The sequence below is a fragment of the Henningerozyma blattae genome, chromosome 4 (assembly GCF_000315915.1).
Source record: "Henningerozyma blattae CBS 6284 chromosome 4, complete genome".
Classification (NCBI taxonomy): Eukaryota; Fungi; Ascomycota; class Saccharomycetes; order Saccharomycetales; family Saccharomycetaceae; genus Henningerozyma; species Henningerozyma blattae.
In genome coordinates, this window is record NC_020188.1 from 989444 (window position 1) to 1015136 (window position 25693).

The following is a 25693-nucleotide window of genomic DNA, read 5'->3' on the forward strand; positions in this document are numbered from 1 at the left end:
TGGATGCTTTTATAAAGCCATAAAATGTAAAAATGAATTGCTTCAAACACTATTTAACATGCAAATCTTAATATTCTAAATAGATCGAGACCAACACTTAGATATCACGGTAAATTAGTACTCCTTTTTAACTTGTGCCTTAAGATGGCAAAAGGACACACAGCCCGTCTACGATACAAATACCCGTTACCTATTCATCCAATCGATGACCTGCCTGATCTAATCCCTCAGAATCCTCTTTCATGGGCCTATTGGACATATTGTTACTTAACAAAAGTAAACTATTTAAAATTTAGGATCCCAGTTGAGATTATCGGCCAAAAATATGTTCATATATTAGTTAGAAACAGTTACCATATGCAATATCTTTGGGAAAATGGGTTCTTTGGTACAGGCCAATTTTCTCGTAGTGAACCTACTTGGAAAAACCGTACTTTGGAAAGGTTGAACATAGGTCTGACTAATACTAGAATTAATACATTATCTAACAATACCATCCCAGAAACATTACAGTTAGAAGAAATAACAAAACGTAGAAGAATGCTAAGGATTGAATTTAAACAACAACGTGAAAAATTGGAAAAGCAACTTCTACAATTAAGAAAAAACAATGGTAGTATCGAAGAAGAAAAGGAATTATTAGAAAAAGAGAGGGAAATGCTTCGAGATTTTAAAGCAAAACAATCACTTATTGATATAGAACATTCATTCAATAATAATGAGAGACTGGAAGATTTCGAACTTATAGATACAAATGGAAATATTATTGAATTAGAGGCATTGGAATTATTACCAGTAGAAGCCATATTTTTAACATTTTCTCTACCAGTTTTAAATATATCTGTGCAAGAGTTGTGTTCTAGACTAGTACCCAAACCGGTTCAGAATATTAAGTATGACGATATTCAGCTTTTAATAAGAAAATATATTGTTTATCATCATTATAGATCTCGTGGTTGGTGCGTTAGGTCAGGTATCAAGTTCGGTTGCGAATATCTATTATATAAGAGAGGCCCACCGTTCCAACATGCTGAATTTTGTGTATTGGTATTAGATGCAGAAGAGTCACAAGATTATACGTGGTATTCTTCAATAGCCCGTGTAATTGGTGGTGCAAGAAAATCCCTTGTTTTATGTTACGTTCATAATGAGTTGCCAGAAAAAAATATTTTACAACTTTGGAAAAGTGGAAATTTCACAGAACTTTTCAGTAAATTCAACGTTGGTGAGATAGTTTATAAAAGATGGGTTCCCGGAAAAAATAGAGATTAGCCATACTAAATGGCTTGTATATTATTTAATTTGATTTTTATTTACGGAATTTATTGTCCTATACTCCTATGACCTTTGGAAGGTATAGGATAACAGCAATTATTAGGTTATTCTTTAGTTTACTTCCATTCCAATTTAATGGCAATGAGAAAAATTTTTAAAACAACTCAAAGAGCAAATGAAAGTTACAAAGTTTAATTATATAATTTACAAAGAGCCTTCTTACATTTATAGATAATATTTTAATATTATTTAGCATCTAAAAGAGATACTCCATTAGGACTTTTAATATATATCTTATATTCTATCGTGAATGGATATTTCCACTACTTGAAGGCCATATTTTTATATGTGACATTACCAAATTCTGATGACGCGTCGCGTTAAGTCTAAAGAGCCATCTTGAAAAGATTTAGAATATTTAAGTGAAACAATCAATACACCAAAGTCTCAAAAATTATTTCAAACACATAACAGCTAAACTATATTTAGCTAAAAATCATTTGAATTTGGTTGGTTTCTGTATTTGAGAGACAATTTAATTATAGTTACTCATAAGAAATGTATTATCCAATACAACAAATAGGAATAGCGTATAACCAGATACTAAAGAGGTCATCGAGTCATTCATCATGCCAACTAGTAATATTTGTTTCATGTCTAAACATTGATGCAATGTGTGCAACTAAGATTCTTTCGTTATTATTTCGTAAGCAATTAATTCAATCACAAATAATTCCTGTATTTGGATATTCTGAATTAAAATATCATTACCAAAACTTAGATGAAGATATTATCAGTGTAATACTTGTTGGTTGTGGTGGTATAATAGATATCGAAACTTTTTTCGAGATCAATCCCGATGATTATTTAATTCCTAACGACGATGAAGATTATACTACCGATAATATGAATATTAGTCCTATAGAAACTAGTAATAAGAGATATAAAAGAGATATATATGTATTTGATTCACACAGGCCATGGAATTTAGATAACCTGTTTGGTTCGGATATTGTTCGCTGTTTTGATGATGGAACAGTTGAAGAACATTTAAATAATCAAAAAGATGCATACCATAAATTAATAGACTTAGAAAACCAACAACTTGCTGAAAATAGTAATAATAATGATGACGGCAATGGAGAAACTGATACAGATGAAGATTCGACATCAGATTTTGATGATGTTACAGAAGAGGATAATGATGATGAAGATGACTTATATACACGGAAAAGAAAAAATAAGGATACTAGTGAAGATAACCTAACAGATGCTGAAATGAAGAAAAAACTTCGAAAACAACGAAAAAAGGAAATATATACCCATGAGAAAATTATAGAAAAGTATTATTCTCAAGGTACAACCATTGTAAACTCTATCTGCACCCAAGTTTACTCGTTACTTTCAGTTATTGGTGAAACAAATTTGCAATATCTATGGCTGACAATATTAGGAGCTGCTTCATTGGATGCCTCATATCCTCAAATTTTTAATCGGTTATCACCTCTATTACAAGATGAAGTTAAGAGGTTATCACCAAACAGATCTGCTTTGAAGACTCCTGATACTACATGCATCAGTATCCAACCAGATTACTATTTATTTCTATTACGCCACTCATCATTATATGAAAGCTTTTACTATTCCAATTATGTCAATGCTAAACTATCAATATGGAATGAAAATGGTAAAAAAAGATTGCATAAGATGTTTGCCCATATGGGAATTTCCCTAAACGTTGCCCAGGAATCTTGGCTATATATGGATAATTCAGTTAAACGCGATTTGGGTGTCATCTTTGATAGAAATCTTGATAGATATGGCCTGCAGGATATTGTAAGAGATGGGTTTGTGCGAACCTTTGGGTACTGTGGCTCAATGAGTGCCTCAGAATTTGTAGAAGCACTAACAGCTCTTTTAGAAGTCGGAAACGGTTTGGAACTTGATACTAATAAAATGACAGTAAAAAGTGGCAATGATACTAACATGGCGAATACAATAGATGAAGATAACGAAGAAAACAAACATTTAAAACATAATAATGTAAATTCTAACGGTAACACTGGTAGACCAGATGATATACTTTCAAAGGATCAAAAAAAATGGATTTCTAACTTTTGGTTAAGTTGGGATGCCCTTGATGATAAGAAAGCTGATATATTAAATGATGGTATTAAACATGCACAAGTTCTCCAACACGCTATTTTTAATACAGGTGTTGCTATTTTAGATAAAAGATTATTGAAGAATTTACGAATTTATCGTTTATGTGTATTACAAGATGGTCCAGATTTACAGTTATATAAAAATCCATTAACCTTATTAAGACTTGGCAATTGGCTAATTGAATGTTGTGCAGAATCTGAAAGTAATCAATTATTACCTATGGTTCTAGCTAGTTTAGATGAGGCAAATGATACTTATTTGGTAGCCGGTTTATCGCCAAGATATCCAAGAGGATTGAATAATATTCAAGCTAAAGAACCAATCTTAAACAACTTTAGCATGGCATTTCAACAAATTACATCACAAACTGGTGCAAAAGTCAAAATTGATAATTTTGAAAGCTCTATAATAGAAATTCAAAAAGATGATTTATCACCTTTCTTGGAAAAATTAACTCTAAGCGGGTTATTGTAATCTTAATAAACATTCGTTAACCACCATTTTTTTAAATAATAAATTCTAGATTATTATAATATTTAGTCTATTTTTGTATTATAAATAAAATTGCATTCATTCAGCATTTACCTTTTTGCTAAAGCATTTTTAATAATGTCTATCTATCAAAAATTGAAATTCTCTCTACAAGGCAATCTTGCATAACTTAAAATTCTTGGGCATTTTGTGACAAGACCCGAGGAATGAACTTTAACCTAAGATTCGGAGTTTTAAATTCTTAAAAAACAGAGTTCTGACATACTATGAAAGAATAAAAACAATAGAGAATAAAAAGACTAAAGTAGGATAGTATTGTATAATATGAGCTTAGCAAATACTGATGATTATGACTGTACGCCATTATGTGATAAGATAACTATTAGGGAGAGTAAAAAAGAATCATGGCTAAAGTCAGAACAAGCCTCACATTGTCTAATTTTTCATAAAAATGGCCACTCTAGAGATGATATAGCCAATTATCGTCCTGATCTTCAGATAAGTTGTGGTGAAAAATCGTTTTTTAATAATAAAGAACCTCAATGCAGACCAAATATTCGAAAGACAGAAGGTAGAAATCCATATGCTATCAGTGATAAACGACTTAACTATGAGAAAGGTAAACGTTCACTAACTGATTCTTCTCCTCAAATGATCATCAAACAGGAGAAAATGGAATTAAGCCAATTTTGGCTAAATTCTGATCTAGTAGATTCATTAGATATGAGAGAGATACATAAACAATATTTAACTATGAAAAACGAAATGTCTTTAATTGCAGAAATTAGAAAAGAAATATTATCAGTTCAACCAAACTTTTCTAATGATGATGATGACTATCCTTTTGCATAATAAAATTTCAATTCTACTCCGAGTTACTAAAAAGGTTTGATGAAAGAATAAATTTCTAAAACTAAAGTACATAAATATATGTTATATAAAAACATTCATTCTATAATCATTATACAAAAGATACAAACCCAAAAACAAATAACAAACTTATATTTTCCGTTCTAGCCTTTGCCAGCTTTTACTAGTAAGGTATTGACGTGATTATATGGGCTTTCTAGTATTTACAATTTGATCTTTTAACTTTTGGTCCCATTCGTTCACTAATTCTTGAAAGTATTTAGCGACGTCTGTAGCACCAGTTGAATCTATTTCCTCGGTTATTACATGCTCATAGCCATCTCTGTATGTAGCAGAACCAAATTTTAGTCTTTGATCTTGTTCATATTCAGTAGACATCATTGCCGCATGTAATGGTGCAATAGCAGCTTTATATCCATTTATCGTATGCCAAACGGAGCCTAAATAACGGGCTAAATAAAATAGTAAAATCATACCATAAAATGATACTACATTTAAGAATTTTGTCATAGATTTACTGGTAAAAATACCTGGGTGTACTACATATTGATAGACGCCTTTCTCTCTCAATTGCTTGTATGTACCTAAATGTATCAGATCAATCAATCTCTTAGAGCCTTCATATGATATATCAGATTTAATCAGTTGTAAATCATTCATTGATAAATATTCAGGATTGGACATTAAACTGGAAATCCAAATAATCCTTGCATTCCCTGCTGCTAACAAGGGCATTAATTTTTGAATAAAATAATAAGGACCAAATACATTAGTTTGAAATACAAGGCCCATATCATCTTTAGATTTGACACCCACATATTGCATTCGATAGTTAGGAGTGGTAACAGATTCTAATGGTTCCTGACAAACTTGTTTAATTGCTTTAAACCAATGAATTCCTTTATAAGTGCCTTGTGCAGCATTAGCAAAAAAATAATTAATAGCCTTATATTTCTTCACAACATCATAAAAGCCATTTAATATACTAATCATATCTGCAAAATCAATTAATAGGTAGTCGTAATTAACTAAAACGTCATCACGTTCTAGGTTTGTTTCGACAAAATGCTTTATTTGGTCTATTACTTCCTGAGCTCTTGGTAAAGTACGTGAAGTAACAATAAGAGTTAAATTGATATTAGGTTCAACTTGCTCGATTAATCTAAACGCAATATTGAGACCTAAGTTGCTGTTTGTCCCTGTGATGATGGCAACCTTTCTTTTGCTGACTCTCTCGGGTGTAGAAGTTGTCATAATGATGTGGGATCAAAAATTACTGGTGTGAATGAATACAAGAAAATAGAATTATTAAACTTATTCCTCGAGAACTAACTACTCATAATGTAGTATTTTTTTTCAAATTAGTGTTCTCTTTTTATATTACGTATAGGAGTTTATTTTTGCATTTTTCTGATCTCTTGAGTCCGTGGAACAAGCGGAGTATTTTATGAAAAATACGGTGAGGCATTTGGCATGAAGTCAGCTATCGTTTAGTAAACGACTAAATCTATCTAACCTCTTCAAATACTTTTCAGTCTATAACTTTCAGTATTACTCATATTTATAGCCATACGTCAAAGCAAAAAGAACCTCATATGCAAAAAACAACAATATAATGAAACCTTTGAAATCAATAGTTCAGCAATCTTTACTTGGGAGGTATCTTCTTAAAATAATTAAATAATATATACGAGCTGAAAATCCACATTAATGCGAAAAATGGAATATTTTCTTGATCAATCTTTGAAATCATGTATTGCATGAATTGAGTTATTTCCTCAGAAACATATTTACAATTATAAATGGAATTATAAATATTATTGAAATCAATGGACCAGCCCTTGCCCAGCTTCTGAATTATCGTAAGCCATCTTACTTTAACTAATGTTACAATCTTGTTAATCAAAGCAGTATAATCAAATAAAGTTGAAAAACTGCTTGAGGTTGGATAGTTTTCCTTTAAACACAACCTGTAAAACTAGCTTGTTAAAATCTTCCCAAATAAAATTGTTCCAATCAAAGTTATTTAAGAACTCAGCAGCGTATTGGTACCATCTTATTTCATCTTTTAAATCACAAATAGAATAAAGTAATCCGATGAGTACCGGTATGAGAGTTTTCATATAGTTAATTACCATATTAAACATGGGCATTATGCTTGTATGTAACCATATATAACCTTTTGAAACTAGAGAATTACTTCCCGTAATTAAATTTAATATGGCATATATTAGCAACTATAGCTGAGCTTTGCACATCATAAATTTTCTTCGCAGCTTGTAACATCGGCTACTTGTTTTCATTCTTCCTTATGAAGACATTTCTTAAAGTGAAAGTAGAAACGATATTATCTATAATATAGAAACACTAAAAATTCATTAATTAATATCCTATAAATATGTGTCAATGCTTACTCCAATCTAAAGTATAAAAGATGATACTTCATATTGAATACCTCATAAAAAACTAAACGAAACGTCTATATATGTATGATGCAGATGTGAACATTCCTTTAATATATTCGTTCTTGCGGGTAATTAATTTACAATTAAATTTTGCTATATTCTTGATGTATCACATTGGTGCACAGTATGAAGTACCCCTAATATAAACTTCATACTACCTTATTTCTAAAGAAATGAATCTTCTATAACATTAGCCCATTCATTGATGAATGAATTTCATAAATATTTGAAAATACTTCATTTATGGTTTGCGAACAACAAAAGCATAACAGAATAATAGGAGCAAGAAAGAGAGAATATTATTATATATGGTCTATAAAATCGGATATGCATACTAACTAAATATCTGTAACATGATTAATGGATATCTTATTCAAGATCAAAAACGTCGGGACAGTGACAACCACAGCCAGAAGGGCACTCTGAGTCTACCTTCCACCACACTTGGGCACACTTTGGATGCATAATATGTTGGCAATTACCACAAATGAACACACTACGATCAGCTGGGTGATTACAATAAACACAATTTTTAAAAGTTAAATCGTTATCTACATTTTCTCGCCAATTAATACCAATAGTACCAATGTTGTCAGTATGCAGAAATTGATTATCTACATAGAATTCGCCCTTTGAGTTTAGGTAGCTATTTTGTCTCGTGTTGTTCTTGTCCTTGATTCCTACTGAATTGATATCTAATTTTAATAGTTTGGCACGCTCAATTGGTAATCCCCAGCGGAATAATAATTTAGAATATTGATATTGGTACCATTGAAGTTTGGATATATCTTCAATGGCGAAAAATGTGTGAATCGGGTTTTCGATTGCGTCAATTACCTCATCATCAATTAATTCAAAATGTATGTTTGCTATCGGTAATATTTGCTTGCCTTGGAAAGCTGCATTTAGTTGTAAATTTGTATTTGTCCGTTGTGATCTAAAACTACCTCTATGATTCATCTCATATGTGCTTGGATGGTTAGAATGAGATGCCCTGAAATTAAAATAATCATCAGACTGGATCGATGTGTTGTCAGGGGATGTTGTAAACAAAGATCTTCTCTGCGTTTCAGAGAAACTCGATGTTTTTCTATGATGACCAACAGAGTGAAGTGATTGGCTATCGAATCTAGAATCATTATTCTCGAAATGGCTAAATGTTACAACACTTTCAACCCTTTTCATTGTTTCAATATATTCATTATCATTTTCTATTAAATCATTAGAACCAATATCTTTATTGAAGTTTGCTAAAACACAGGCCAACATTGCTAACATCTGTAAATTATTTTGAGATTCAAAATATATTATTGCTTGATTAATAAACCAACGAATGCCCATAGGATGATTGTCCCATATTAACGTATAAGGATTTACATCTTCTTGCTCCATAAGTAAATCAGAAAGTGCTTGCCAGCAGTGACTTATTTCGTCATAACCGTAACTGTTACTAACGGAAGCGTTGATTCTTGCCAATTCTTCCGGATGTGCATCAATAAATTGGTATTCTAAGGCAAGCTCTCTCTTATCAGGTATTAAATATGAAAAGTCTTTTTGAATTACACAATTTTTAGTTTTTCTCAAGGATTCAAGGCCTTTCATAGACCCAGATTGTAATGATGTTAATACCTGAGGCAAAAATTCGTTCATCGTCGAAAATTTAGTTTTAAAATTTAAGTCGTTTTTTAATATATCACCCCAATCATCAGAAAATTCATCAGAGCTTTCTTCATTAGAGTCATCATTATCACTAGAATAAGTAAAATTATTTGAAGAAAGGTTATTGGATGACGCTGCAATTATATCTACGTACCGTTTAGGTCTTATATTTTTTGACTGTTCATTATTGCTATTGGCTTGATTAGGACCTTTATCTTCCATAATAGACTTTAATTCACTTCTTTTTAAATTATTATTTTTTAAGTTCATTTTAACTCGTAATTTCAAGAAATTATTTTGAGCTTTATTACTCGATGAATTATTTGTAAAAAAACAGAATAATTGCCCAGTTGGAGACCATACCGCTCCACATTCATTTGGAACGGGGGTACTATCAAATTGAAGATCCCTTCCAGCCATGTTATTCGTGAGTGGATTGCTCTGTTGTTTTGCAAGATCCACTTTAAATGATTCATCTTCTGAATCTGATGATAAATCAGATAAGTTTTTAGATAGAATATCAGAGCTAGATAAGGAGGAAAAATCCTCAAAATATAGTTTATCTGCCAGATCGAAACTGGAAAAATCATCCTTACCATCTGCTAAATTATTAAGATCAACTTCTTCTCCTAGTATAAATTTAATGCAAGGCTCTAAACAATATAAGTTAAGTTCGGAGTATTTTTTTGATATATCTTTCAAGGAAGAGATAATCTTTGACCTTTGATTTTGTGATAGGTTACTATTTTCTTCAATGTGGAATATGGGTATACGACCTTTACTGGGATATTTATTTGGGATTTGAACTTCAATTCTTAAAAATATTGATTCACCTGGAGTAATCTCTGACCATGGCCCGTTTAAAGTAATAATCAATTCACCTGTCGATACAGAAATTTTCTCAAAAACAATTTTTGGGAATTTGTGCCCAATCGCACTGACTTCTTCACCAAGATTCTGATATTTGTTTGTCTTAAATAAATCTTCTGAAGAATTAGAATGGTTCATACGAACACCAGACAACCAAGTAATATGGTTCAAATCATTATTATTTCTTGTTCCAGAGGTCGTTACAAATATTTCTTTTCGGGCTTTATAGCTATCTTTGGGCATAATATGAGAACTTTCTGGCTCTCTATTATATGAAGAATATTCGTAATTTGGAAATTTTTCTTGCAGTCTCTTCCCACGTTCAAAATCCATATTCTCATATATATCATCAGTAAGTGGCCATAACCTAAGATCACAATCTTTCGACCAAGTGATTAATTGAAATTCTCTATCATCAATATCGGTATTGTATGAATGTCTTGATCTCCAAATAAAATCTGTCACAAAATTTGTATGACCTTTGAAAACATAAACAGGTTGTAAATTACTTTCTACAGAATCTTCTTCTTCAAAATCTTTTGGACTTAAGTTTTGCATAAAAACAGAATTACCACCGCCTACGGTAGGCATAACCAAAAAACCTTCTCCAAATGGACTATAACGTCCCCTCCATACGGGAAAGTTAGTCCGAATTGTTTTCATTGGTCTTGTACTAGATTTTGAATAATCCCAAAATTTAACAGTTCCGTCATTTGAAGACGTCATAATTTCTGTTCCACGATGCTTATTAAAATCAATATTATTTACACTCCCTGAATGATCAGATAATTTGTACAAAGGAGTAGAACCCATTCTTAAATCCCAAATACATACATCATTACCTTGAGCAGAAGCTAATATATTCGATTGCTTGTAATTCCATTGTACTTGACTAGCACCAGAATGCCAATCTGTAGTCGTGTAGAATGGTCTATTAGGACTTCTCATATCCCATGCATGAATGTATGTGTCAATTGAACATGTTGCTAGTAAATCAGGGTGATCAAAATTAAAGGTTATGTCTGTGACAGCTCTGGAATGCCCATGAAGAACATATTCCACCGCATTGACTGAAGATCTAGCTAAATTCCAAATAATTGCCTTTTGGTTAGAGGTCGAAACAACCCAATACGGCTTAGCCGGGTGTGGACACCATTGAACATCCGCTACTTGCCATGGAGTCTTGTCATAAACCCACCTCGGTGGTGAGAAGGGATCATCAAGGTTAATAACATATAGTCCTTGTCTACTAGCTAGGACCACATCTCTTCCTGATGGATTTATAGATACCGCATTAAATCCCCCATCAACTCTCAAAGACAGTGATTTTCCAAAAGTTGGAGATTGATATGGATCACCACCAACATAACCAGGCATTATAACGACCTTTGCTTTGAGTTATGAAGTATTGTAGGCTTAATACCTGCTTAATGTGTTGAAGTAGTAGCTTCCGTCTTTTTTTTCTAGCGCTTTATTTTCCCTCTGCAACCAAATTCGGTGATTAATTACAGAATGACGCTAATTAAATAAAGGTTAAACAATAATAACTACCGAAATTAGGGTGTACAATACCCTCCAAAATTTAATTACTTAGTTATAAGAAAATAAATAAAACATTATAGGAGTATATATGAAGAACTATCTCAATCTCTGGTGACGGCATCAAAAATAGCCTTGAAAGGAGCTTTAAAGCCTGTCCATTGTTCAAATTGGGCAACACCTTGATAGACTAGTAACTGAGAGCCTGGAATTGTAACCCATTGATATTTCTCATGTGCTAATTTCATAACAGGTGTCTGTACAGGCTTATAAGCCGCTTCTAATAAAGTTGGAACATATGAAACTCTAGGTTTTTTATTCAAAAATCTTTCCAATTTACTTAGTAGTTCAGAATCTAGAGACTTATCTGCCGGAACACAGCTTACAGCAATTGAAACAGATTCTTTAATCTTCTCTACATCATCAACAGTTTCGGGAATAATAATGTTATATTCTTCAGGAAATTGCTTTTTTAGTTCATGTAATTTAGTTGTAGTCCTATTGATCATATATATTTTGGAACAACCTAGTTGTTTCAAAGCGTAGACTGCTGCTCTTGAAGTACCACCTGCACCAACAATTAATCCACAAGTATTGCTCAATTTTTCTGGTACACCATTACCAATCAATGAATTGACAATACCAAGCCAATCAGTGTTATCCCCTTTAAATTTTCCATTACCTAATGGAATAACAGTGTTTACGGCACCTATGATTTTAGCAGCATCGGTTAATTCTGACATATATTGCATTATGTCCAACTTTAATGGAATAGTAACAGCCAAACCGCCTAATTGAGGTTCACCATCTAATAATGCTTCTTTAACTCTAGCAACATTATCAGTTTCAAATTTGTCAAATTTGTATGGCAAGCCCAAAATATTATAACCAGTATTATGTAAGATGGGAGATCTTGAGTGACTAATTGGGGAACCAACAACGTATAACTTCTTTTCAGTAAATCCACCAATTGTAGTATAAATTTTATTTATTTCAGATAGAGATAACTGACCGGGAGCAGCAACACCTGGTAATAATTCACTTGTAATTGGAGTCATAAATGGATTTAAAACCCTGGAAATTTTACCCAAAGCAGACATATTGACAGCAATCAATGGTTTAGATGTATGATTTTCTCTGAATCTTTCTAATGCTAAATTATCACTGAATTTTTTAGCCGAACCGACAAATTTAATAATATCAACATCCATTGCCAAAGCTTGATTGTATCTATTCTCCCATTCAGGTTCTTCCCAACCATATGATCCGTTGAAATCATGGTGCGAGCCAATGACTCTGGTTTTACCTTTGCTGTTTAGAACCATATATTGAACACTGGTTGGTAATGTTAACTCAATGTCAATAAATTCTACACCTGCTTTCAAGGCAAGTAAAAATAGCTTTTTCAATAGTTTAATTTCTTTATTTGGGAATTTACCACCCTGCTCTTCTGTTCTAACAGTGAATATTATTGGTAGGCTATCTGTTGAAGTACGTAAAATTGAAATTTGTTTACTTACATTAGCACAATTCAAATCGGATAAATGGTCAACCCTTACCTCTACAGCATCACAGCCATAAGTAATAGCACGCAAGTTGTCAACTTCTTTAGTTAAATCGTTGAAAGTTAGACAAACAAAGGAAGATCTTTTGGTTGGTAGCTGCACCTTGGATACACCTGTAATACGAGTTATGTAACACTGAAAAGCTCTTCTTAAATTTTGGAATTCGATTTCATTAGCACAATGAGGAGCAAAGAAGGTATAGTTAGAGTATAATTCGTACCAACTCTCTCTTCTGTTCCAGACCTCCCTAATTTCTTCGACATAAGCTGGTCTTGTAGGATCACTATTTAGGAACACAATGGTTTCTTCAATATCTCTATGCAAGTGTAAGACAAAGCCACCTGAGGCTGTAAACTCATTCATAATTTTTCGAGCTTCACCACTCTCAACAATACCACCACCTGTCGAAAAGACATAACCGGAATCACCGTATTTTTCAATAACTTCTTTGAAGTATTGGGTTTCCAATCTCCTAAATTCTTCCCATCCATTTTCAGCGACAAATTCTTTTACAGATCCTTTGCCCCATTGCTCTTCAAAATAATCGTCCATATCAATTAGTTTATACCCTAATGCTGCTGAACACCATTTACTAATTGTAGTCTTACCTGCTGCTCTCATACCGATTAAAACAACACTTTTCCGGCTTGTACCATGTGTGAAAGATAATGGCTCAGCACCATCGAGCTTAGCACCTAATTCAGTATGTAATACATCCCACCAGCCTGGCCAAGTTTTACCAGTACAACTTCTTTCTAATATTCTGACTGGATTTACATTTTCATCATTAAGTTTCTTGCTTGAGTTAACCATACCAGCTAATAAAGAGAAACTCATTGCAACACGATGATCATCATAAGTACAAACACCAACAGGTCCATTATCATCTGAAGGGACTTTCAGATCATCGATAGTTTTTAAACCATGAACGCGGATACCATCTGGAAGTTCATCAGTTTCAACGCCAAATTTTGCCAGTTGAGTAGCCATAGCCTCGATTCTATTACATTCTTTCACCCTTTGGTTAGCAATACCTTCAATAGTTGTGGTATTTCTAGATGTAGGGTTGTTTTGATCATTTGCAATTGCAGCAACAACACAAGCAGTTAAAAATGCATCAGTCATTGGTTCCATATCTATATGTTTCAAAGGAGTCAATTTAGCTTTAGAAGGACCAGTGACTGTTGTGGAAGAAGCGGTCTGTTCTACTTTACATCCCATTGGTCTCAAAACGTCAGTTGCGAATCTAGCATCACCTTGTAAAGATTCATATCCGATATTTGGAATAGTCACTGTGGTACCGGTCATAGCAGCAAATGCTAATGGATAGGTTGCACTTGAGGCATCACTTTCGATAACATATTCTGTTGGATTAACATAATTACCTTTAGGAATATGGTAGGTATAAGGCTCTGTTTTGGAAGTTTCTACTTTAATACCAAATTTTTCCATCATCTTTATGGTCATATCAACATATAATTTGGAGATTGGTTTACCACCAACTAAAGACAAAGTTACTGGCTCTTCTGCATATGGAGCACACATTAATATAGAAGATACATATTGAGAGGAGACTGTCGCAGCTAATTCAATTTTCCCACCCCTTAGTTTAGTGTCTGTATAAATTTTTAGAGGCAAGCATCCGTCATCTTTCAAATAATCAATCTTAGTACCGTTTGTACGTAATGAATCCACTAATGGACCAATAGGTCTTTGTTGCATTCTAGCATTACCAGTTAATACAATATAGTCTTGAGTGGATGAAGAGTTAACTAAAGCAGCAAGAGAAGTCAAAAATCTTGATGCAGTACCAGCATTACCCAAATACAAAGGATTTTCTGAAGCAGTTAAAGTTTTACCGCCGTGACCTTCTAAAACAACGGTATCACCGTTATCTTCCCAAGTAATCTTAGCTCCTTTTAATTCCTGAATTGCGTTTAACATATGCTTTGTATCATCAGAATGTAGCAAATTTTTAATTTTACAAGAACCTTCACCTAATGCAGCCAATATTAAAGCACGATTCGATATTGACTTAGAGCCTGGTGGAGTAATAATCTTTTCTTGAGTTTCTTTGATATTACTGAATGGATAAACTAAGGTTTCATCAGTTAAAACAAATCTCAAGTCTTCATCAGAAACAACATGAGCTGAAGTACCGTAACATTTACCAATATTCTCTAAAAGAACTGACTTTTTCTTTGAGCCGTCATTTTTCTTATCAATACTCATTTTAGCTAATAAAGTATCTAGAGGAGTTGATTTGTTTAGAGTTAATTGTTTAAACCAAGGTTCCTTAGGAGAAACGGGTAAACCATATGCTACTAGGATTTTTACCAAACGAGAAACTTGAGTTGGTGACAAGATACCTAAATAGCGAGACAATTCAGCCTCCTTAACCATACCAATTGACACACATTCACCATGCAAGGCTTGAGGAGTTAAAATAGCCTCATAAGCATGACCAATTGTATGGCCAAAATTTAGTAGGTTTCTTAAGCTAGATTCACGTTCATCAGAAGAAACAACGTCAGCTTTGACTTTGACACTTTCCAAAACTAACTTATAAGTATGTTCTAACATAGAATTAATATCCGTGAATGTAATATCATCACCATCGGAATTTTTAGTCATTTTAGAATTGTTAACAATATTTAAAAACAAAGAAGCGTTTTCTTCTAACCTTGTGAATTCATCAGCATTCCAAATACAGGCGGTCTTTATAACCTCAGCCATACCATTAATGAATTCTCTTTTTGGCAAAGTTTCCAACCATTTAATATCAATTAATACAAATTGTGGTTGCCAAAAGCTACCGATGAAATTCTTCCCTAACGGAGTATCAATAGCGGTTTTCCCACCAATTGAAGAATCAACCATTGAAAGCAAAGACGTTGGGATTTGAACAACACGCACACCTCTCATAAAAGTAGCTGCAACAAATCCAATCATATCACCAACCACACCACCACCAAGAGCAATTACAACAGTATCTCTGGTACATCCTTTAGTTAACATGTAATCTTCAATTTCTGCTTTGGTTTTTCTATTTTTACTTGATTCCCCTGGTTTAATGACGTATCTTAATAAACGAGAAGCTGGTGGTAAACTTTTTTCAAAAGAGTTGACAAATTCCTTATAATAAGGAACTTTTAAAATGTTAGTATCATTGATTAAAACATACGTCGAGGATTTGCAGTTTGAGATGATCGTTTCAACCATATGCTTATGAATGTTGTGACCAACATGGATAATTGCCTTACCCAATATTGGTACCTTTTCTAATTGAACCATATTATCAGGATACGTTTTTGCCAAGGTTTTCTATAATTATATATAAAAATATTACAATAACTAAAGTTAATAGAATTGAGGTAAGATTACTTTTCAAATGCACCAATCACTATTGGCATTAACAGTGACCTTCCAATAAAAAATTTGGTTAAGTTTCACCTATTGCATAGATTCCGAAGTTATTTGTTAATTTTTCATCCGAAACTGCTAGTTGCTACAATTTCCGACATAAACTTAGGAGATGGATGACTCACAATGAGGACCGTAGGAAATAAATAGCAAGATGAGATACTCTGAGGATTCGAACACTGAGAGTATCTCATTCATTATTGTTACGGAAATATAGTTCAGCGGCTATTATAGAATAGCATATTTCCAAGACACTAAGAGAGAAGAATGATTACAGTAGGCTATTAGAGAATGGTATTATATTATTGCTGGTCCATACATTGTAAACTATTAAATGGACAAGTAAATAGCGTATATACACCACTAATGCAAAGAAAGTTCAAAGTTCAATTTATGCGATTGTTCATCTTTTTACTCACAAAAGTCTTTGAAGTTCTTCCACAAAGAGCCCTTGTCGTATATATTTGGGATATCTTCGACATTATCTATGACTTTGTATTCGGTTAATTGATATTTCTTATGGTCGTAGGCGTTAGTACTATAAAATTCGGTTTCTCCTTGATCATTCACAAAGGAAATGTACCAATTATTATCTGAGGATTTTACTAATTTCTTATCTTCCATCAGACATTGAATAGTGTACCACTTATCTTTTTCATTTGTAGTCATACCATCCTTAACGATCAACAATTGCATATAGCTAAAAGTACCGCATATAAATAGAAAGCAGCCACAGAGAATATCTAAAGTCATGACATCTCTTGGTACGTTTTCACCAGCCCTTCTGAAATTGAGCGTAATCTCAAGTAATCTCATTGATGCGTAACTCATGAATAATGTATTATCAAATAGAAATAGATAAAAATACAAGAAATTTCCTCTGCCGATACAGTTGTTTACCCATACACAATGGTGGTCATTTACTAGTATACATTGATCGCAGACAGCACAATGCTTTGATCTGGCTGGCTTTTCAACTTTGCATGTCTTGCACTCGGTATCTGGAAAATATAAAATTCTATCATATGCGTATTTTTTAATAGAATCGTTTGAATACATTAATGCAGTGTCAGGATTGATTAGCATCGTTATGATACCAAAGAACGGTGTTGAAATGATTGATATTGGTATGAAAAAGAATCTTTCAAAGTATGTTAGTTTATCATGAATTAGCGGTTCTACCTTTGCATAGAAATTGATCACCAAATAAATGAAAAGAGTAATATAGAAAATTGGAACGATATGGAATTTCCATCTGTATTTTTTATTGTCTTGAACTACTGGCTCATACGCATATTTGTAATAAATTGATATGAATGGCGTATTTTTAAAAAATGGTGATATAAATAGTATAAGTATTTGTAAAATAACCAACACTACAAGAAATGTACCAAACCCCATAACTACTTGCGAGCTGTCAGAATAGTATCGGTTAGTAAATGACAAATATGCCAAAGGTGAGCAAAGTAATGTATCTTTATTTGTACTTTTTTACCATTATAAAGTGTGTCAGTTTCTAAAGTTATGAATATTTTTTTTGATGAGCTAGGCTTTATCCGCGTTTTATCTTCACCAAGACAAAACTGGAAAAGTATTCATTTTTTGACGATAAAAACAAAGAAAAGCAATAAATTATATATCATTGATTCCCAGTGTTATTTAAATATTGACTAACATCTAATAATAGATATATATATATATATATATAACACTTATTCCCATTTAGATGTTGAATCCTTAGATAAATCGATAATGATGTTTCTATTAAACTAGTTGAGAAACACTGTCAAATATCCGAAATCAATCATTTATATTATTATTATTACTACCAAGCTCAATTGAATCAGTTTAATTTTCTACTAATCAAATATCTAAAGCCTTTATTAGTATTTAAATGAGGAAATGACATTTTTTTAGTTTCAATGCTTAGTTCTCCGGGCTTATAACTCCGGAAAATGTCACGAAGAAAATTCGTTGCAAGATGACCTGTTTACAATGAACTGTAAAGCGATTCCAATGCTATTGCCCCAATTTGAAGACTTATAATTTTGTCTCAACAAATAGTAATAATTAAACTTTAAGGAGTGTCTATCCTCTAATGGACTAAAAGCTCTGCTTCTATGATGGATCAAGGCCTACCAAGCAATCATGTTGAAAAAAAAAATCTTTGAGAAGTTTGGCTTGTCAAGGCTGTAGGAAAAAAAGGCGTAAATGTGATATGAAGAATCCATGCTCTTCTTGTGAGAAGCTTGGTATTAAGTGCGAAGTTGTGCAAAAAGACTTAAGGAGAAATAGACATACTGTGGCTTACGTGTCTGCTCTGGAAACCCATATAGGAAGGTTAGAAAGTGCATTAAAGCTAATCAAGGATACAAAGGACTTAGATGCCAGGGAAAAAATATTAAACTCTTTAGAAATTGAAGATGTAGCAGGCTCATACTTGGAAAGCCCTATGTTGGGTAGTAGCATACCAACCCAGAAGGAAGATGACTCTAGATCTTTGCCGTTACCGCGAATTCCTCTTTCTTCTATGCCATTATTAAATGATAAACCAACTAGACCATCAGAAAGTTCCCCTGAAACGATTGTGCGCATTGAGACACCTAATGTAAAAATAAAATCATCAGTAGGGTCAAGTAGTATTTATCCTTCTAATTCCTTATCTATTAGTAAGAATGTTAAGAGCACAACTGAAGAATCTTATTTTCAAGTAAAATTGAAAAATTTAGCTAGAAGTCCATTAATTCTACGCTCTCTTTCATTATTTTTTAAATGGCTATATCCTAGTCATTTTATGTTTATACACAGAGAAACATTTTTAAGTGCCTTCTTTGGTGATACTTCAACAAAATCGTATTATTGTTCAGAAGAACTAGTATTTGCTATTGCAGCTTTGGGTGCAGTACTTAGTGATAAATCAAGCGATTTATACGAATCAGCAGATTCTTATTATGAAAGATCAAAAACAATTGTTTTGAAGAAATTATTTCAACTTGGTGATAATTCTTTACCAGAGTCGACTTCCTCATCAAAATTAGCTATCATTCAAACTTTGCTTTGTTTGGCATTTTATGATATAGGCAACGGTGATAATCCAACCGCATGGTATTTATCAGGTTTAGCATTTAGAATGGTATATGAAATTGGCTTACATTTAGATCCAAAAGCATGGAGTAATGTCTATGAAGACGAATTATCTAAGATTGATTTTGAAGTAAGAAGCAGGATTTATTGGGGATGCTATATAGCAGATCATTTGATTGCAATTCTATTTGGTAGATCAACTTCACTACGTTTATCGAATTCTACAGTACCAGAGACTGATGAACTTCCAGAGATTGAGTCGGGCATTGAAGATTATGTCTTTAATCCCAAGGTTATTCTGTCACCTGCAAATCCTTTAAAAAAATTGATTGTTTTATCAAGATTAACTGAAGTTTTTGCTAGGAAAATCTTCACTCAAACAGATGAAATGGTGGATAGACAAGAATATCTATCAAGGTTTAACTCAGAAGCTACAAATTGGAGAAAAGATGTCCCAAAAGAGTTCCGTTGGTCAAAATATACATTAATTAACATGAAAGAATTCAATCCAACTACTGCATATGTCTGGTATCATTTTTACATCATCTTGATATCATATAATAAACCATTTTTAGAAGAAACTAAAGAAAGTAGACATCTAATTGAGGAATATATTGAAGAATTGTATCTATTATTAAGATTATGGGAGAAAAACTATCATACATTTGAAAGATGTAATTTATATATGGTTTATTCAACAATTTTATCCATTCAATGTATGAAAACGGAGTTCATAAAAAAAGATTATATGTCATATTTTCTACAATTTCTGGAAAGCTCTACACTTCATTATGATTTAGGCAAGAAATTTGTTGATAATGAGAAGACCACCGAAACTGCAGATTTATTTGGTACATTATCACATGGTAATGATTTTGCACTAGAATATAATTTTGATTTTACATTATTAAATGAAATTGATAATTTAATTGGAGGTAATGACAATCTCTTACATTAGAAAAGCATATTTTTTAAGTTATATTATTATAAGTTTCAAAAGAATATTTAAATATCCACATACCTACAAATCTGTATAAGAAATTAAATATTTTATGCGATTAAAATTGTCCAATTTGAATAAATAAAGTTATTAATTTACAATCTGCTTTCACAAAAGATTTATGAAAACATATCTGTATTGATGTCCGGCAAGCAATTCTGATTGTTACTTTGATCATCAATTATGGTCGAAAGAGTTAAAGGGCCTAGAGTTTCGAAATAGCCATTTATTACAGGATCTGTTTCCAGTAACAAATCTACCAACATCGGCGTCGGTACCGTGATAGTTTCATCTGAATGTGTACTTTTAGTATCTTTAGGTGACTGATATTCTGTGGTTATAATTTGAGCAATGGTGGTTGGAATTTCTTGATTCATTAGTCCTGTTTCTTCATTGATTGGAGTCTTGATTATTAAGGCACTCTTTAGTGGGGAAAATTTTTTATTTGAGGCAACTAATGGTGAGACAATTAATTGGTGTCTAAGCGGCGAACCTATCTTCTGTCTTCTACTTTGTAAATTGAAATTGACATTTCTCTTAATGGGATTTGTACTCGATGAAGCTATTGGAAGTATATTAGACTGAGTATCTAGCGTATGCTCTTTTACATAAGGTGCTGATAATGATTGTAGTGGCTCAGGCTTCTTTTGAAGTTGATTTATTTCGATTACTTCGATGGTATCAGGCTCGCAAGAATAATTTTTATTATATCTGTTGCAAAGTGTTCTACATATATCAAACATACTATTAAGAACATGATTCTTGGCTTTATCTCTCTTAAAAATTGAAAGAGCGTGTGTTGTTCTAATTAGTTCATCTAAAATATCTTCGTCCTGTAACATTGGTAATACATCGACTAGTATTGAAACCATTAACTTCAACCGATCTGGCTTTTGTAAATGATCAGGTTCCCTATGCTCTACGTCACTTGGCCACCATTCAGGCTTAGTGCTATTTCCTTTGATGTATGGAAATTTGGTTTTCTTCTTTGGTTCAATAATTTTAATCCAAATTTTTGAAATCGTTTTACATGGGACTTGTCTTAATAATTTTAAACCGTTGTATATATAAGACTGTAGTTCTCTTTTGTTATTTAAATTTAGACTGAGATGCTTAAAATTTTGAATTTGATTTTTGGGCAATCTCCTAAATTTTGTTACGTTTTTTTCATCATTATTAACTAGATTCTGAATGGGAACTGGAAAAGTTTGCTCTAAAGGTGAGCTGATAAATATATGAGAAAAAAAATTATCAGGAGGCTTATAAATTTGGGAGCTAGTTTTAGTGTTACTAGTTGAAACCTTTTGCTTTTTTAGAAAGAAAGCAAATTGATATCCTTGCTCACTTAATGTTTCTAATACGTGGTTCAAGTTATTCATTTTTTGGAATACGGTTTTACTGTTTCAACAAGAGAAATAATCATATATAATTAAACATTTAAAATCAAATGAATGACAGATAACAGTTTTATACAGGTTGTATAGACTATATATATTTTTTATATTTAAGAATGTTTATGATTCATCTCTATTTGCTGATGTACTTTTTTTTATATTTGTACTAAATGTGTTTCAAATTAGTTTGCCATGCTTAGTATCTGACGCGACAAATCTAAAACTCGCTTGCCAGCAGGAAAAATAATATAAACCGTTTTGGGAAATGATCAACTCAGAGAATGAGAATAATTGAAACAATCCTGTGTATAATTCTTCAAAATATAAGTAACTCTTTTTGGGTTGAAAAGGGTTGAATTGGTATTTTCCTTTTTAAATTATAATCAATCCAGATCTTTAGTTTTCCTTTATACCATTAGAATTTTAACTCTCAGTGCCTAGGCTTGTACATGTTATAAGATGACTGCATCGTAGTGTTATTTTTTGAATTTTCAGGGCAAGCTTAATACAGAATAATAAATTAAAGATAATCGCATATTTACTTGTTTCAGGACTGGAAAAAGGTTTGACATCTACTAGTTGGTCTGCCAAAATATCTATGTAACTATATCTAGAAACTACCAAAGTAAGAAATTACTACATTAAAATATAATTGAAAATTAATTATTAAAGTTAAATTAAAATAAGTAAACAATATGACAATTATAAGAATTAAACAAATCCGAGATCGAAAAAAAAGCAAACGAAAGATGATTGAAAGTCAATTAAAATTAATGCAGAATATATTATATATTATATTTTATTACTAGTATTATAATTATCATAATGTTAATGGCGGTAGCGGCAGCGGCAGTGATGATGATGTTGATGATGATGATGGTAATGATATTGATGAGGATAATATTAATTTATTAGAGTTTGGCTAAGTCACTCAAACAAAAATTTTAATGTTGATGAAAGGAATGAAAATAAAACAAATAAAGAAAAACAAAGACAAAAATAAAAGCAAACAAAAACAAAATGCAGGAATAGGATGATCTATGTTGAATTTGATGTATTTTTCCAAAATCTATATAACAAATCTGCATATCTTTGTAATTCATTAACAGATATTAATAGTTTGAAATCACACAATAGTAGAAATTGCAATTCCAAGTGATTCAGTTCTTGCAATGTTATACCTCCGACTTTTGCATACCTTGCATTGCTATAAAAGTAATCGCTAAAAAATTTAGTAGCTACGGTTACACCTGCAATGATAAGTCTATGAATATTATAGGAGTCCATTACGAATACTTGAGAATTGGGTGATAAGGCATTTGAATCAGAGGGGATTCGAGCGGCAGGGGAATTATTTTGTGAGTTGATGTTTTTAAAATTTTCATGTAGATGTTCATCTTGTGGTGAGTTTGAAGATTTATTGTCATTATTGGGATTGCGATGATAGTTAACTGTATTATTATTATTATTATTATTATTATTATTATTTGGTGAATGAGTGAAGTCATTAAATTTGTCATTATTTTCATTATTTGTTGTTTCAACATCGTTGCTAGAAATAGTATTACATCTTTTAGAAATTCTATCAAAATAAACTAACAATGATAAAAATACATCGTTTGAAATTGGACAATATTTCTGAATTCTTTGAAAATATTGAAATAAAGTAATTTGTGGAATATGCTTACCGCGAAAACTTAAGATGGAACTTAAATAATTCGGTACTTCACCATTGTTAGTAGTTAAATTTTGAGGGGGTGTATTAACATTTGTTAATGCATCAGGCTGTATGCCAGCTAAGCAATCATTTGATTTGATAATTTTATTTAATAAGGCAGTTAACATTTCTAATAATTTAGTAGTTGGAAATTCAGCAATATTCAATGAGCTTGGAGGAACTGAATAACTATCTAATCGAGTGGGTGAATGGTGTGGAGTTAAATCAGTATGTAAATTTGTTTGAGGGGTTACTGTTGTGTTTCGAGAAGAATTAGTTTCTAGTGCGTTATCGGTTACGGTATGAGGATTTGTATTGGCTGAAGAACTTAATGTTTCATATTGTAAGTTTGAATTGCATTTTGATTTTGGATGAATAAAGGCAATTCCTTTTTTCGTGGTTGTAATAGTTGATTCTGTGGGAGTCTGTAAATCTTCAGGTGGTGTTTGATTTGATCGTATTAATAAATTCTGATCACCTGGTGCCTCAGTATAATTACTTGTAATTAAGACAGAAGCTGATGAATCATCACTTGATACAGAGGTCATTCGATCAACACTATTGTCAGTATCATCTTCATCTACTACTAAATCTCTCGTTATAATTCGCGATACGTAATTCATGTTTGTGCCTGTTGTCGTCGTTATTGTTGAAAGTGTACTATCTTTATTATCATCTTCATCTTCATCTTCGATCTCATCTTCATCTTCGTCTTCATCTTCGTTCTCACCTTCATCATTATTTGTACCAGCAATTATTGAATTTTTGGCACCCTTATTGTCTGTATTTCTTGCACCATTTAATGGGGAATTCTCAGCTTGAGAGCTCTCTCTTGAGCCTGTAGTAATTAAAGTTAGATGAACGTTTGATCTATCTGTATAGCCTGCATCATCTGTATCATCTGAATCCATTTGTGTAGCATCTTCATCTTCATATTGGAAAGTTACAGATGAAGTTCTTTGAGGTTTGGGTTTTTGATGGTTATATGATTCTGTACTTATTGGCTCGCTTGATGTCGTATCTGTTGATATTGTAGTTGTATCTGATACAGATGCAGCAGAGGGCATTCTAGGGGTAAGGTTTCTTAACTCCATTGAATCTTGATTTGTAGAACTATTATGGTTATCGCAATCAACGTTATTATTATTGGTATCGTCCACCAGTTGATTTGTATTATGCAAAATATTTGGGATTAAACAATCAGAATTATTTGTTGAAGTATTACGACTTTGGTTGTCCGATGAGTGTTTTTTCTTTTTATTATGGTGTGCCCAAAGGGATAAATCTATTGAGTTTGTTGTTGCCATTTATAAAAACAGTAGTTAAAAGAAAAAGTAAAACAAAAGCGAAGTTGATATGGGAAATTAATTTATTATTACACTTTTAATATGTTTTGCTTTCTTATTATATGGTATTGATTGTCCGAAATTGATGTCTTTGATTAGTAATTTGTGTATAATAAAAGTCCACCGAAGGGAGCTAAAATAGGAGTGAAGTTAGGGAATGCTAATGGTAAAGATATGACTAGTTCTACTCGTTAGCACTTGGATATTCGTTGTGTAAAAGATTAGTTGGGTCCTTCTATGTTCTTTTTATTTTTTAAAATATATATATATATATCTAAAAACAATGGAAATCCTAACGAATTCTTGACAGCGAAATAGGTAACTATGGAAGTTAAGATCTCAGTAAAACTTAGCAAAAAACAAAAATAATCAGCTGGATGGAAAATTGTGGTATATGCTGAAATAGACACTATGACTGGTATATATATATATCTTCTTAATAGAATGTATATAAGTAAAACGTAGTAATTTGTTCTATCACAAATGAAAAAAAACAAAATTTAAGGGTTCTTAATCAATATTTATTTAAAAAAAATTGGGGCCAAATTAAATTATTATTAAAAAAAAAAAAAAGATAATGAAATTAAATTGAGTGAAATGAATACCACTATATAAGAGTGTGCTGAGTTATATGGATATGGTGGATAATGTAATATTAATTTAGTGTTAATTTAAACATATCAATTTTAAAAATGAAATCTTTCTTTAACTATTCATAAAATAATGTCCTTTATTAAAAAACGAAAATAATATTATCTCCTTTTCTAATTTAAAAAATTAAATTTTACTTCAAATTTTAAATTTGAGCTTGCCATAATTTTTGGACAT

At 32.0% G+C, this 25693-nt stretch overlaps 10 protein-coding genes across 10 annotated transcripts; 4 read left to right on the top strand and 6 right to left on the bottom strand.

Moving 5' to 3' along the window:
• Positions 1-144: 144 nt before the first annotated feature.
• Positions 145-1272, top strand: SEN2 (tRNA splicing endonuclease subunit SEN2; the record flags this gene model as incomplete). The annotated part of the gene is made up of 1 exon (XM_004180366.1): positions 145-1272. The coding sequence occupies one exon, from the start codon at positions 145-147 to the stop codon at positions 1270-1272; it is 1128 nt and encodes a 375-aa protein (XP_004180414.1).
• A 561-nt stretch (positions 1273-1833) lies between these two features.
• Positions 1834-3915, top strand: CDC45 (DNA replication initiation factor CDC45; the record flags this gene model as incomplete). The annotated part of the gene is made up of 1 exon (XM_004180367.1): positions 1834-3915. One exon carries the CDS (start codon positions 1834-1836, stop codon positions 3913-3915), a length of 2082 nt encoding a protein of 693 aa, XP_004180415.1.
• Positions 3916-4257: 342 nt separating this feature from the next.
• On the top strand, positions 4258-4785 carry APC9 (anaphase promoting complex subunit 9; the record flags this gene model as incomplete). Its single annotated transcript, XM_004180368.1, has 1 exon — positions 4258-4785. The coding sequence occupies one exon, from the start codon at positions 4258-4260 to the stop codon at positions 4783-4785; it is 528 nt and encodes a 175-aa protein (XP_004180416.1).
• A 201-nt stretch (positions 4786-4986) lies between these two features.
• ERG27 (3-keto-steroid reductase) lies at positions 4987-6057 on the bottom strand (the record flags this gene model as incomplete). The annotated part of the gene is made up of 1 exon (XM_004180369.1): positions 4987-6057. One exon carries the CDS (start codon positions 6055-6057, stop codon positions 4987-4989), a length of 1071 nt encoding a protein of 356 aa, XP_004180417.1.
• A 1580-nt stretch (positions 6058-7637) lies between these two features.
• Positions 7638-11174, bottom strand: MTC5 (Mtc5p; the record flags this gene model as incomplete). The annotated part of the gene is made up of 1 exon (XM_004180370.1): positions 7638-11174. One exon carries the CDS (start codon positions 11172-11174, stop codon positions 7638-7640), a length of 3537 nt encoding a protein of 1178 aa, XP_004180418.1.
• A 266-nt stretch (positions 11175-11440) lies between these two features.
• On the bottom strand, positions 11441-16195 carry ARO1 (pentafunctional protein ARO1p; the record flags this gene model as incomplete). The annotated part of the gene is made up of 1 exon (XM_004180371.1): positions 11441-16195. The coding sequence occupies one exon, from the start codon at positions 16193-16195 to the stop codon at positions 11441-11443; it is 4755 nt and encodes a 1584-aa protein (XP_004180419.1).
• A 540-nt stretch (positions 16196-16735) lies between these two features.
• Positions 16736-17725, bottom strand: SWF1 (palmitoyltransferase SWF1; the record flags this gene model as incomplete). The annotated part of the gene is made up of 1 exon (XM_004180372.1): positions 16736-17725. One exon carries the CDS (start codon positions 17723-17725, stop codon positions 16736-16738), a length of 990 nt encoding a protein of 329 aa, XP_004180420.1.
• Positions 17726-18542: 817 nt separating this feature from the next.
• CHA4 (Cha4p) lies at positions 18543-20366 on the top strand (the record flags this gene model as incomplete). Its single annotated transcript, XM_004180373.1, has 1 exon — positions 18543-20366. One exon carries the CDS (start codon positions 18543-18545, stop codon positions 20364-20366), a length of 1824 nt encoding a protein of 607 aa, XP_004180421.1.
• A 161-nt stretch (positions 20367-20527) lies between these two features.
• TBLA0D04060 (uncharacterized protein) lies at positions 20528-21787 on the bottom strand (the record flags this gene model as incomplete). Its single annotated transcript, XM_004180374.1, has 1 exon — positions 20528-21787. One exon carries the CDS (start codon positions 21785-21787, stop codon positions 20528-20530), a length of 1260 nt encoding a protein of 419 aa, XP_004180422.1.
• A 1053-nt stretch (positions 21788-22840) lies between these two features.
• Positions 22841-24826, bottom strand: PCL6 (Pcl6p; the record flags this gene model as incomplete). Its single annotated transcript, XM_004180375.1, has 1 exon — positions 22841-24826. The coding sequence occupies one exon, from the start codon at positions 24824-24826 to the stop codon at positions 22841-22843; it is 1986 nt and encodes a 661-aa protein (XP_004180423.1).
• Positions 24827-25693: the final 867 nt, after the last annotated feature.